This window comes from Penicillium brevicompactum, assembly GCF_028827555.1.
Source record: "Penicillium brevicompactum strain IBT 35665 chromosome Unknown utg000006l_segment0_segment0, whole genome shotgun sequence".
In the NCBI taxonomy this organism is placed as follows: Eukaryota; Fungi; Ascomycota; class Eurotiomycetes; order Eurotiales; family Aspergillaceae; genus Penicillium; species Penicillium brevicompactum.
Window position 1 is genome coordinate 3,103,558 of NW_026623209.1, and position 13,754 is coordinate 3,117,311.

At 46.2% G+C, this 13,754-nt stretch overlaps 6 protein-coding genes across 6 annotated transcripts; 3 read left to right on the forward strand and 3 right to left on the reverse strand.

Annotated features, from left to right (window-relative positions):
* Window positions 1-36: 36 nt before the first annotated feature.
* N7506_009380 (uncharacterized protein) lies at window positions 37-1,374 on the reverse strand (the record flags this gene model as incomplete). Its single annotated transcript, XM_056958673.1, has 1 exon — window positions 37-1,374. One exon carries the CDS (start codon window positions 1,372-1,374, stop codon window positions 37-39), a length of 1,338 nt encoding a protein of 445 aa, XP_056808063.1.
* A 1,539-nt stretch (window positions 1,375-2,913) lies between these two features.
* On the reverse strand, window positions 2,914-3,691 carry N7506_009381 (uncharacterized protein; the record flags this gene model as incomplete). The annotated part of the gene is made up of 4 exons (XM_056958674.1): window positions 2,914-3,067; window positions 3,092-3,221; window positions 3,251-3,434; window positions 3,509-3,691. The coding sequence occupies 4 exons, from the start codon at window positions 3,689-3,691 to the stop codon at window positions 2,914-2,916; spliced, it is 651 nt and encodes a 216-aa protein (XP_056808064.1).
* A 392-nt stretch (window positions 3,692-4,083) lies between these two features.
* On the forward strand, window positions 4,084-4,639 carry N7506_009382 (UPF0041-domain-containing protein; the record flags this gene model as incomplete). The annotated part of the gene is made up of 4 exons (XM_056958675.1): window positions 4,084-4,159; window positions 4,243-4,315; window positions 4,384-4,542; window positions 4,612-4,639. The coding sequence occupies 4 exons, from the start codon at window positions 4,084-4,086 to the stop codon at window positions 4,637-4,639; spliced, it is 336 nt and encodes a 111-aa protein (XP_056808065.1).
* Window positions 4,640-6,162: 1,523 nt separating this feature from the next.
* Window positions 6,163-7,285, forward strand: N7506_009383 (aromatic alcohol reductase; the record flags this gene model as incomplete). The annotated part of the gene is made up of 2 exons (XM_056958676.1): window positions 6,163-6,195; window positions 6,299-7,285. The coding sequence occupies 2 exons, from the start codon at window positions 6,163-6,165 to the stop codon at window positions 7,283-7,285; spliced, it is 1,020 nt and encodes a 339-aa protein (XP_056808066.1).
* A 1,461-nt stretch (window positions 7,286-8,746) lies between these two features.
* Window positions 8,747-10,513, forward strand: N7506_009384 (fungal specific transcription factor domain-containing protein; the record flags this gene model as incomplete). The annotated part of the gene is made up of 3 exons (XM_056958677.1): window positions 8,747-9,087; window positions 9,155-10,063; window positions 10,126-10,513. The coding sequence occupies 3 exons, from the start codon at window positions 8,747-8,749 to the stop codon at window positions 10,511-10,513; spliced, it is 1,638 nt and encodes a 545-aa protein (XP_056808067.1).
* A 1,454-nt stretch (window positions 10,514-11,967) lies between these two features.
* Window positions 11,968-12,895, reverse strand: N7506_009385 (uncharacterized protein; the record flags this gene model as incomplete). Its single annotated transcript, XM_056958678.1, has 3 exons — window positions 11,968-12,309; window positions 12,374-12,780; window positions 12,856-12,895. 3 exons carry the CDS (start codon window positions 12,893-12,895, stop codon window positions 11,968-11,970), a joined length of 789 nt encoding a protein of 262 aa, XP_056808068.1.
* Between the last annotated feature and the right edge of the window lie 859 nt (window positions 12,896-13,754).

The window sequence follows — 13,754 nt, forward strand, 5'->3', positions numbered from 1 at the left end:
ATATTGAACTCATAATTGTGCATCATCAAAAAAACATTAAGTCAAAGTAGCCAACCCCGAGCTATCAACGTTTCCATAAATCCACTGGCTGAAGTTGCTGGGAGCGGCCTGGTTGCAAGGGATTCCCGAGCTGTTCTGGCCATCGATGTTGGTACATTGGTAGAGCAGATGCTGGATATCCGTGCCATAATACGGCAAATGGCGCGTAGTGTTTACACTAGTGATATTGACGCGATCAAAGGTAATATTCGGACAAGGGCGTTCATCCGAACAGTAGATGGAAGAAGCGATGTTGAAACGCGAGGTGCCGTGAATATTCTCCCACTTAACGTCCTCGATCTGCAACTTGGATGTGTTGCATCCCTTATTTGAGTCGGCGGAGTACACGCACTGGGACATTTGAATGGGAAGTCCGACGTTCTCCATCTCAAAGTTGCGGAAGGTGATGTTCTTCACAAGACCGGTGCCACCACCACCCCAGTCTCCGTTGCTGGGAGTGTAGATGCGGGTGCCCTGCCAGGTCTTGATGTAGGCACCATCCATTGCGTTCTTGATTTTCACGTTCTCGAAGGTCGTGTTGAGATTGTAATCGGGGGTCTCGGGGTATTGGCCGATAGAGCCGATTGTGATACCGGTTCCGCCTTCACAGTAGATGTTCTTGGCGTAGAGGTTCGTGGTGTTTCCCTTGGCGGCGATACAGTCATCACCGGTGATGATGGTTGCGTTTTCGATGTAGAGGTTGTCGCTCTGCCAGGAGTCATAACCGTCGCAGTTCATGGTTCCCCACTGGCTGTCACTAGTGGCATTGACGAACAAGTTGGTGAACGACACATTCTGACTTTTCCACACAAAGGTGGCCCAAAATTGGGGCTGGATGACGCTCAATCCATCAACGTGGAGATTGGTGGAGTTGTAGAATGTCATACTCATTGGTCGACCGGGCTGGTTCGACTCATTTCGGTTGGCATTGTACCAAGCCTGACCTTGTCCGTTATAGAATCCTCCTTGGCCGTAGAAGTTCACGTTAGTACCACCAAACAGCCAGGCGGTGACTTGGTCTTGCAAAACGACACTAATAGCGTGGGTCCTCCAGTAAGGGATGTTGGTGGAGAGGCGAAGTTCACCGCGCAGGTAAACATCACAGTTCAGCAGGTTGGTCGTGTTGAGAACGGTGTTGACGTGGAAAACATTGTCAGTGAAGATCACGGTTCCGTTTGTGCCGCACGTGTCAAATGCTTCCTGGATGGATGGGGAATCATCAACTTCTTGCCCGCGATGAGCGAGGGACTCTGGGTACAGAGTGCATGTCGTGCCGTGATTGACCACCCAGGCCTTCACGAATGTGACCCAGAACGCAAGGTACCACAAATTCATAACGTATATGGCTCCAGTGGGCGCTGAAAATTGGCAAATACCACCGGAAAAAGGCGTCAGTTGGGAAAAATCTGCTGTTTATATACTTGACGGGCTCAGTCACTTTTCAACAACCCCCACACGGGAAAATTGACAGTGTGACATCATCGCACGTTCCGGGGTTAAACAAATAGCCTCAACGGATATACTACACTACTCGAGTAGCTGCACAAAGAGAAGCGGCTATTGAGTCCAAATCCTTAGATGCCGAAAACGTGGGGTGATTGGACCGGGGACCCCCGAAAATGAAATCTTAGTCAAGCCTCTGCCGTTTGAAAAGGCTTAGTTTTGGCAGATCGATGGCTGTCGTTGCTGAATGGGGTATTCGGGATGACGATCCCGATTTGACCCTCCTCGTAACGTGGTATTTCTTCACGAATGTCGGATGTTTCCGCGTGGACCGACTGCTACCGCGCAGTTTGCAATCATTCCCATGGGGTTTCGGCAATTGAATCAATCTCAACAGGTAAGAGATTTGCGTGTTTTCCCCATGTCGTCGGCAGAACCCCGAATCGATCGGCACCATCGAGGTCGGCAAATTGCATTTAGCCGTTCACGAATTTACCGGCCCCCGGCCTTCAGGTTCGGGATGCGGGGGGGTAGAGAAGAGAAAATCCGAAAGAGCGACTGTATCAATAACATCGTAGATAGTACTTCTTGGATAACAGTGGTGGACAAGTAGTACAGTAGGTACGATATTGTATGTGTTGTGGGAGACGAGGAGAGGAAGAAGAGAGGGGGACAGGGAGAAGAAGAGGGCAATATCACTGGCTTTCTGGATTAGGAATCGGCGGGTTGGTACCCTGAATATTGGGACTTCACTACTGCATTGAGGTTCACGCTGGAAGACTTTTGGTGGTACAGCTTTGTGACCAAACTCGGTGGCGAGTCATATCTAGCAGAGCTGGATCGTGAGAAGGCATTAACGTCTTTGACAAGTGCCTCCTATTATTGGTGAATATTTTGCTCAACAGCGACACCCCTTACAAAAGCAAACTTATGATTTCATTTTTTACTTAGAAAAAAAATAAAAATCAAAAAACATATAACAATGAGGATTCGCTGGTGGTCATCCACCCAACTACTAACTCACCAGCGTGTGGCTTATATGCGGTCAATAGTTCGATGGATATCACCCGGGTGAGGAATGGGTGAGCGCCGCTTTACAGTTGCGCAATCGGGGGTGACAAAGATGAGTGCGCTATAGATAGGGTATAAAGCTAGATGAAAATCACTTAAGTCGTACGACCCGTACTGACTAGATCTAGCAATGACCCACGGGTGACCCTTATAACCCTTGGACCGCCTTGTCACTGGGGCGGTTCGAGGGTCTAATCTTTCGACTCTGAGGGTACCCGTGTGGTAACTAGTAGGTGTTGGCTGGGTGAGGAATAAATGAGCGCCGCTTTTAAGTCGCGCGACCGGGAGTGAGGAAAAGGTGGAGGGCTTCCGATTTCATCTATTTCATGATGTTGTGGTTAAGAAACCTTTCTGCGATTCTCACACATGCATCCACGTCATTTCTTCATCTGCGGCGGATTCTTTGTACGGATGAGTTTCAATCCACTGTTTAACCTCGAGGTAGATTGCAGACTGTCCGTAAAAGTTGTCTAGTTCTTTGTTGAATTCTGAATCCACGATATTAGCTACTACGCTCAAGTTGTTCCCAACAGGTTACCTATGTTCTTGCATACCGTCTAATTGGAGAGGAATTTTAGGCTGAAAGGAAAAGCGAGTCGTTCCTTCACGCCAAAGCGTTAGACAGGAAGGAATAAGGGTCCCTCGAATCTTGTCAGACCGGACTATGCCTGTCCATTACCAAATTTGAATAGCTTACCTCGATCGATATGCAAAATTAGGGGACAAATGACAGACTTCCCATCTTCCACATCTTCTTCATAGCGCTTGAAATCATATCTCAGCATTTGCTGCATTGTGCGGGTGTTAGGCATGAACACTGGACCATTGGAATCTGCCCGTAGTTTAATTATGTTAATACAATCCAGAAGTGACTCTGATATCTTGACGAGGACACAATTCACTTACAAGGGCTAGACTTTGAAATTTGGGAATAAATTAGGCCATCCTTGGATACCCTCACGGCATCTTTTGACCAACCAGCTGGCTGCTGATTTTCGTCAAAGAGCGCTGCATGGCGCCCGAACTGGAACCGGTACAAGGTAGCAGGAAGAGTATCATGTGTCGATAGTAACGAGAAGCTTCGCTTTCCAGCCTTTCCAAGGAGCGTTGGTACGGTGTGCAAACGATGAACAAGCATGGTTGGTGAAGGGTAATCCTGACTGCAGCAAATCCTTCATGCATCAAGGCTTCATGGTCTATTCTCAAGTTTTTTCTCTGAGTGTCTGGGTGGGTAAAGCTAATGTAGTCTGAGGCTCAGACCGCCTGCCAGAAGGGGATATACATTATTCCCGTGGTGGGAACGGGATTGCAAGTAACTTTTAGGCCGCAGTACTATCGTTCGTCGGGTCTTACTCTGTAAAGGTCGAAAACTCTCAGATCTAAACATTTTCATCACTATTCGCCGACACGCTCTCTCTCTCTCTCTCACACACACACTCTCTCACACACACACTCTCTCTCACACACACACTCTCTCACACACACATACAAAGTACAGGACTGGTATCTTTCGCTAAAGAAGCCCTAGAAATGGCAATTCCTTTCATCAAGGCCATCAATTCCAGTATACGGTCAAATAAGGCTCTGGATTATATTTGCTCCACACGTACGTCAATCGTCCCTTTTTTATAACTCATTCGGCTAGAGAACCCACCGCATATCGTGTTTCAATAGCTAACATTGTTTCAGACTTTTGGGGTCCTGTCTCCAATTTTGGTCTTCCCATAGCTGCCATTCTAGATACGCAAAAGTCCCCGGATATGTGCGTTTCCCTTCAAATTAATACCTCAAAAATCGATATTGTCGAGTCACTTGCTGAATTTTTGACAGTATCTCTCCTCAGTTCACTGGTACCATGATCGTTTATTCCAGCACATTCATGCGTTATGCCATGGCTATTAGGCCCCAAAACTACCTGCTATTCTTATGTCATTTCACCAACGTCGGAGCTCAAATGACTCAGGGATACCGGTTTTTGCAACATCAGAAGTAAGTGCTGATTCCATGCTTTGGGACTAATATTCAGCCAATATCCCAGCTAATATACTTATTCTGCAGTGTGGACAGGCCAAGTCTGCTGGAATGACTGGTAGACTCAGTCACCTCTCACGTATGTTGGAATTCCTTTTTATTCAAGTAGAGCAATATTTTGAGGAGGATCAATGTGTTCTGGCCGACGATATTCTATTGGTTTCTCGAAAAAGGCACCTCTAGTTCAATGAAAGCGAGTCATACATAGCAGAACAGTGTTTGACGCCCTGGTTTTGTTTACCCTGGCTCTTTGTTAGCCGGGCTCTTTCGTGATGCTAGATATATAGCATCATGCTCAGGTCTTCTAGATAGATCTTCTGTTCATTTCTGATCCTGTTTTCTGCCTTCTTCGTAGTCAGTCAAAATGGATGGCATGTCTTGTCTTTTGATATGGTGTCTGCCATGGCTGAACCTTTCTAAACATATGTATGTGGCACTAGGAGGATAGGCAAGGAGAGTACATGCAGCGCAAATTTGAGCCATCGTTGACGTTCGGTTGTTTACTGCACATACAAAGACAGAAATACGAAGTAGAAAAAAAAAAAAAAAAGGAATATGAAATAGTCACTTCATTCATAATCACCCTTGACAAGACCGACCACGACTTAGTGGACATGAGATCGAGCTTTGAAAATTCTGCTTATCAAGTCTCCTGGGAACCAAAAGGACCTACTACGTGGTATGGCGTAAGAACTTTGGCCATGTAGAAAAATTACAAAACAAACATTGGCTTGGTCAAACATGGTTTTTGGAAAAAGCTGTATGACCCGAGCTTTTTTTTTCGGAACTCAGTCCTAGCATTACTCTCTCAGTAAACTGTCCAAAACCCGCGTTCAATTCTTACCAGTGCTGGGTGGGTACGGCATTACCATAAAGCCGGGGACCCGCTTGGCGTATGACAGATCTTTAGCCTTGGAAATGAGACGTCAACTTTTGCAATTGACCGCGTTGATCCCTTAGCCTTCGGGACTAAGTGAAGTTTTTGTGAAATTGATCGCCCTTCAATACTAAGTTTATTGTTATTTATTGCTAGACTACACAGCCATTCAAAATATCTAAAGTAGGCCATCGACGTTTGACTCACTTGCCGTGCAAGTTAGCAGTACTTGAAGTTGGATGGCAGGGATGTACTTGATGCTTCGCTCCTTAGCCCGTTTTCCAGGAGTGTGAAAGCCTTACAAGCAAAAACAGGTAGCTTGTCACCGCGCTAGTCCTTAGAACCGACCTAGCGCGCAGAAATGTCTCTTTAGAACTCTAATCCACCACAGTATGATGATGTGTACCCCATAACATCGGATTTCCGGGGCCCTCACTCAGGCCCCATAAGACGACAAATTGACCAATCTACGCATCTGCCGATGTGGTCATGTGGTCCTGATGAATCGGATCCGACCAAAAACGCCAGTTCCGCAACCCCGGCACCCGACAAAAACGCGAACCTTAACTCCAAGCAAAGGCCTCCGCATTCAAAGCTGTTCAAGAAAACCGTGCCTCTCCTTCCAAGAGCCCATCCAACCCCTACTTCCTCACTTCAGTCTGACTTATTCGATTTTTTCCGTCTGTCTTTGCCAAGTCGTGATGGTGGTTTTACGAAACGTTGCCATTGTTGGGGTATGATATTCTGTCCGAAATCGGGATCAAATTACCTCCACCCAAAGGACCTCTTCGTTCCACTTGGTCAATACTGATTTTCTGTTTCTTCCATTTTTTGTAGGCTAGCGGCATAGTTGGATCGTCCATATTGAGAGCACTCGAGGACACAAAACAACACAACATCACTGTTTTGACCCGCTCAGCCAAAGGGCGCCAATTTTCGCCAAACGTCACAGTAGTGGAAGTGGATTATGCATCTTTCGATTCCCTAGTCCTCGGATTGCAAGGGCAAGATGTGCTCATCTCTGCCCTGGGAAAATTTGCCCTTGAAAACGAGCGTCTGCTGCTCGATGCTGCCTGCGCAGCCAAAGTCAAGCGGCTGATTCCCTCCGAATTTGGCGCCAATCTCCTGAACCTCAAAACGCGCGCCTTGCCAAACTACAAACACAAAGTTGATATTCAAGAACGGCTTTTTGAGCTATGCCACGAACAAAAGGCGTCCTCGATGACCTATACATTGGTGTTCAACAATGTTTTACTTGACTGGAGCCTATCGAGCGGTCTTATTCTTGACGTGAAAAACCAAGAGCTTCGCAAGTACGATGATGGCGACACCTTATTTTCAACTACCCGAGTATCCACCGTCGGGCGTGCAGTAGCTGGCATCCTGCAAAATTACGATGCAACTGCCAACCGTGCTGTGTATATTCAGGACATAGCGATTACACAGAATGAGCTTGTGAGCATGATTCAGGAAGAGGAAACGAAGTCTCTCTTTTCAGAGTTACAGCCTGCATCACAAACTGGCCAATATCGCGAATCAGGGACCGAGAGAGGTCTCCATTTTCCATCCAACGGCTGCTCGTCCCGGGGATTGAAGGTTAGCCATTTTGATACTGCGTCTATGGAGGAAGAAGCCAGGGCAGGCATAGAGAGGGGGGCAGCGGTTGACTCGCTCTTTTATTGTTTCGCTGCGCGTGCTGCCTTTGCGAGAGAATATGGTGGTTACTTCGAACACAATGACAATAGCCTGTTAGGACTACAAAGTTTCAGTCGCGAGGACCTCAGGCGTGTGATTCGTGAGGCTTTGTCAAGCGCTACGGCGTAAGAGATGTATATACCTAGGTATATTCTGAGCTAGATTGATGTGGAATTTTCCGCAATATGAGGTACTAATCGAACACCACGCTATCTCTTCGAGATCAGACTCGTCACCTACAATTAAAAGAACCAAACTAGGGAAAATGAGTCCTCTGTATGTAATTTGGACCTTCCTGGAATTTCATTCAAGTGTTCCAGCCTAGTCCTGAGGTTCAAGAGCGAGGCGATTCGAACCTTTTCCACGAAAAGACTTTCCAGAACAGTGTGGATCAGTTGTCGCCAGCCGATAACAATATGGGGGCGCCTAAGGAATCAATAGGTTATGCAAAACAGCCACTATTTAAATATGTGGTGTTCTAAGTTGCAACTAACATCAGGTAAAACTTAACGTGAAGGTCTAGAAGTCCATCTAGCGGTTAACTAGGTAACGTTTGCAGGGCTTTCCCTGGGTCGCTTCTAGTTTATTACTAATCGGTGGCAAGGCCCGCGGGCCGGCACACGTGCCCGCACTCGAATCCCGTCGTCTCCGTTTTGCGGATTTACATCATTTCGTCACCCAAGTCGTCAGCATCTAATTATCCACCCATTTTGAAGCCTGTCAAGGTGGTCCAAGGAGGAAAACAAACCCGTGCCCGCTACTTCGGTCCTTGCGCGTGATTACCACCTTGGTTCACATTCGAAAGCAATTTGGCGAACCCTCATCAGCTCGACCCTCGACTCTCATTATAGGAGTTTCGCATATTCTATTCAACTCTATCCATATCTTTAAGGTAGTAAGAAATATGAGTGCCCTCCCTCGCCGCTTATCCCCCACCCAGCGTGGCGTTCCATCAGCCATTCAGCCCACCAAAGGGAAACGTGCATGCACAGCATGCAGCAGGTAAGAAATTATCTTTTTAAGCAAATATATTGCTCAGATATACTCCCTGCGCCTCATAATGATATATCGACTGACAGCCCATACAGGAAAAAGATAAAATGTCCGTTTCGCCTATATTCCCTACACTGGAATCTAAAGAGAGATTGACTAACCCCGGCGGAGCTTTTTATATCTAGGTGACAAGGTGTTACCCGTCTGTGCTTTGTGCCGTCGAACGGGTAGCCCTTGCGAGTTCCCTTCCAGAAGAAGGCCTCGCACGTCCCGGGCAAAATCACCGATAAAATCACGATCCAAAACTAAGAGAAACAATACAAAGGGTGACCCTAACTCCGGTTCATTTGGGTTCATTGTTCATTGCCTAACATTCCTTGCGATATAGAAACAAACAAGGGTGAAGAAACAAATATCTCCCGGGCGGAGTCTGTTTCTGAAATATCCTTCAGCCAAGCTTCGCCGTGTGGCTCAGATATATTGCCTGAAGGGGCTCACCAGCATCAACCACCACCTACTCAATTCTATGAGCCTCGACGGGAATATAGGAGTCCTCCATCATATGACCTTGGCGCTGGAATTGAGAACCCCAATCAAATGTTGCTCGATTCACACAATAGCCTTGGCCTCGCAATGGGAGACTACGAGTCCAATTTTCAGCTCCCGTTTTTCGAAATGCAACATTTGGATCATCAATTGGGCGAAACATCAAATTCAATACAAACCCAAGCGTTTGGGATCACTCCTGAATCCATTGCTCAAAGCTCTGGAAGTTTTCCGCAAGATGAAAACTCCAGTGCTATGTCTACGTCGAATCCTCACTGGCCCTCCCTTCCAAGTAAGACGTCTCACCCAAGTGAAGACCATGAGCGGCAGATCAGGAGGTCCGCGGATACCCACGGCTTCTCTGACTTACCAGGCGGGTTATTCGACGAATTGTATGGATTTTTATTCCCCTCCACCTATATCCCTCTTGGGTTGCTAATATACTATATTACGCCACAGACTAGACATTTGGTTCGACAAGATCCAGTCATTCTTACCGTTGCTTCATCGACCACGTTTCATAGATAAGATATCCAGCATTCGAGATGGCGAAGAACTTAGCTATCGGAATCTTGACTGGGAGACGTCTCTTCTCCTAAATGCAATGTTCGCAATGGCTGCACGGTTCTCCAACTCGCCATACTTTTCTGGTCAGCCAATACCAGAGCGCGGAGAGCATTTCGCCAAACGGGCTAAGAGACTTTATGAGACTTCTCTACCTCATCTCAGAGCTCCTACCTTGATTTATCTGCAAGGCCTCACAGTACTCGCGTTTTACCTTTACGCAATGGAGCCAAATCCTCAAGGGTGGGTTTTGATCGGTATCTGCTCAAGACTTGCGTATGAGCTTGAGCTAGACAAAATCGACGAAGATCCCGAGATAACCAGGTCGCAACTGACTGGACACGAGGAGTGGAGCAGGCAGGAAGAGCGACGACGAACATGGTGGTGTATTTGGGAGCTTGACGGTTTTGCCGCCGCTATCGCATGTCGCCGTCCAACAATCGATAAGCGGAATATGCAAACTATGCTCCCCGTTTCTGACGAAACATGGTTTTCGAACACGCCGGTGGAATCCGCTATTATTGACCCAATGCTAACCAAGGCGTGGCAGACTTTGGAAAAATGCGAAAATCAAGACGTCCGCGCTTGGTTTCTTATCGCTAATTTTCTTCTTTTGTCTGCACATGACTTAGCACAATCTAAGCGTTCATCGAAACAGGAAGTCAATGCTCTTGAAACGGCTGTGTCGTGCTTCTTTCTAATGATGCCTTCCGAATTCAACCTTTCTTCTCCATCCCTTTCATTCACGGACCGAACATATCGACGAAGTAACTGGATTATTTCAATGAATATCATGCTACAAGGGTACGGTAAACCTCTCTAACGCTATCGCATACATCTGTTAACCATCGTGACACATGGATTAGGACTTTTATTTTCCTTCGATTTGTTGGTGAAAGCGCCGCGGCCAAGATACCCCGCAACCCAAACAACCATTTCTTAGCTCCTCTGGCTGCGGGTTCCCATTTCAAAATTTGCACATCCGCCTATCACGTTAATGCAGAACAGATATTTACAGCTGTTCGGCTCTGGAATCCCGCATACGTTGCGCTACATACGCCCTTCATAGCTTGTCTGGTTATCGGACCAGCTGCCATCAATCTACGCACGGCGATCGAAATCAAAAAGGACCCAGATACGTATCCGCAGTTCACAGGTTTGGAGCTTGAACTGCTCTCTCTGGCATTGCAAAAGGTGGGAAGATACTGGAAATTCGGGTCGATTCTACATGGTAAGCAAATTCTTTTGTTGTAATATCTACAGCGCCTATTAACCATAGAGAAGATATTGTTACGAACGTTTGTGAAGATCAGGCACTGTCTCTGCCGGATTTGTCTTGAGGCTGCAATTCAATTCAGGGTACTTGGGCCGGTTGACAACCAATTGTGAATAATCTCCCATCAATTACGACTTAAAGCATGCTCGCAACCAATATAAACACGATACAGCGTCCAATTTTGCTATCCTCAATAATACTTACGTTTCCAGGAACTAGAAATGGCCGATTTGCATTTGTAACACACTTGTCCTGATTGACGGCCTTCATCTATATCTTCATAGCCACGGAGCCTCCACTGCCTTGGTGTGATCTCGTCAATCTTCAGCCACAGGCTTTTTTAATCATTATTCACCACCATGCTAACGGTGTCAAATTAATTCTGTTGATTACCATCCGATGTCTCTTGTTCTAGTAGGAGAAACTCACCGTTCAGGCTTCTGAAATACAGCCTTGTTGTCAATAGCCTGATCTTCAAGAAAAAGAGTACATTTGAACTAAGAAATCAACTATGGAGAAGAAAAAAATCTATCTACACATCATGACCATCAATATATAGGTCTCTTTAAAGACAAAGAGCCTTTATAATTAGAAATCATATTCTAGAATGTTTGGTATATTCAAAGAAAATGATTACGAGAATCAAGAAGAAAATATGACAATTTTCTTTGACGGGATTCTATAGAAATTGTTAGAAGACAAATTTAGCGCTGCTTTCGTAAACAGATGCTGATTTCTCTGCGATCGCCTGATTTGACAGATCAATGCATGGGACTCCATACATAGGACTCAGATGCTCGTGACACTTGTCATATACAGTTATTGGCGAACTTGGAGCTTCGGACATCATTAAAATACAGCTCTTATAGCTTGAATACTGCTGCTAATTGAACCAATTCAAGTTTGAATGGTGAAATCAACCGGTACCAGAGGGAGTGTGTCTGGAAAACTGCTTCCACTTTGCCCCCGGCTACTAGAAAGTTTAGCCACCGCGTGGGACCATTGACTGGAATCAATGGATCTCTTTGACATTATCCCCGCTGATGGACTTTGGTAGACCGTCTACTAATACGCCGACCCCGAGGCTGTTGTCTTGGCTCGCTTCCCATCTCGTATTTGGTCTCCACATGAACTTTGACATCAGTCAAGATTACCTTTTTGAATTACACAAACACCTGAACCTCCGAGGTTGGAAGAAAGAAAAGACATATCTCGAAGGATTAACCTATATTTAGGGGCCTTTGCAGAGCAATGTAGGCACGGGACCACAGTGAGGAACTTTCACGGTAAATAATGTGCTTAAGTCTACTACTTGAACTAGTATATACACCAAGCAAAAAAATTGAAAAAGCTCAAATATCCATAGCGGCGAGTATACTTTTACTACCCACGCCTGAGGTGTCACGTCTGTTTCCAATGCTGTTGATGTAGTTTAGACCATATGAGCCCCACCAGAAATGTGGAATGTTTGACCAGTTAACCACTGAGACTCAGGGCTAGCAATGAGAGCGATGACCCCTGCAATGTCCGCAGGGTATCCAGGTCTGTTCATTGGCGACCACTTGGAGAGCGCCTCATCAATCTCCTTCGTGGTCATGTTTTCTCCCCCAGGAATGTAATCAGCAGCCGCATCTGCGTACATATCCGTCTTGACACCTCCAGGGGCAATGCAATTAACCGTGATGTTTTTCGGACCAAAGTCATATGCAAGGCACTTTATCATGCCTTGGATGGCCGCCTTCGAAGCGGCGTACACAGCGTGCTTGGCAATTCCCTGTATGTAAATCCAAATTGGTAAGCCTGGCATTTTCAACCCGGATTGGAACAGGCAGTCGAACCTTTTGCGCTGAAATAGAGGATGTGAGGACCAGGCGGCCATTATCCGCCATGTACTTGTAGGCCTGCTGAGCAACGAAGTACTGAGCCTTGACATTGACATTAAACACTTTATCAATCTCGTCACCGGTAACCTCATCAAGAGCACCAAAGTGTTCAATGCCGGAGTTACTCATAACAATGTCCACACGCCCAAATGCCTCGATGGCTTGTTCGAACAATGACTTGATTTCTTTCTGTTCGGAGACATTGGCCTTCACGATGAGCGCCTTGACGCCAAGGCTACGAATTTCTGCCGCAACATTCTCAGCAGCTGCGGCAGAACTGACGTAGTTCACAACCACGTTAGCTCCGTGGCGGGCAAGCCGAATGGCAATTGCAGAGCCAATTCCACGGCTCGAGCCGGTGACTATGTGCATTATGTAAATTAGACACTCTGAGTTTCCTTACGTGGTCGAGTCAATGCAGTAGGATACGCTCATACCAATGGCAACCTTTCCAGCCAAGTTTTGATGGTCAGACATCGCAATTGTGAGCTTCAGGAAGCTAAAAGAAGTAAAGTTGAGAATGGGGTTTCAATGCTAAAGAGGGAGGAATAATTGTGTATGTTTGGAGTGAGGATATCAAAAGCACATGCTGGCTCCCTATTTATACAAAACGTCGGTATTATATGAGTTTTACGTCATTTTGTTGTTACTTTTTTTTGGCAGTTTTTGGCATCTTCTCAGTTTGTGACCAATAATGCCGCGGGTTCGGGCCCCGGCAAGCTACCAAACTCTGTTGGGCACTTGGTAGCCAGATCTTCGCAAGTATTATGCCCGAGATGGGTATCCAGAAGGCCGTTTTGCCCGCCCCAAAGGAACATTACGAAGGAGCGGGCGGAAATACCGAATGCCCGAGTAAAAAGCGCGTCCGCTTTTTCGGTGTTCGGGATGAAGTTTGCCACGGCGGAATCAATCTGCCGCTAAGTTCCAGCGCCGATTAATCCCGGTTTGCCTGGAACTAAATCAATGGCTATGTTCCTTCCAATCTTTTATCTTCCTCAAAGTAAAAATCTGTTTTCTATTCATACCTGAACCAGTCCATTCTCATCGAGTTAAGAGCCGGACTCGCGAAAAAAAGTTTATATGTATACGTCATCCAGGCTGTATGGAACACCCAAAAGGCGCCGGAGAAATAAGGCCTAGATTGAAAAGATAGTCTTGAGATAATCATAAGCACTACAGTGTAGCGATATTAGAGAAACAAAGTATGACCTGGTGCTATCGGTAAAAGCGGACGAAAGAGAGAAGAAGAGGGAAGAGAGAGTGAGAGAAAATATGGATTCTATGATGTATGAACGCATAAAAGGGAATGTGGTGTTAGGAAGGAACAAGAATCGCA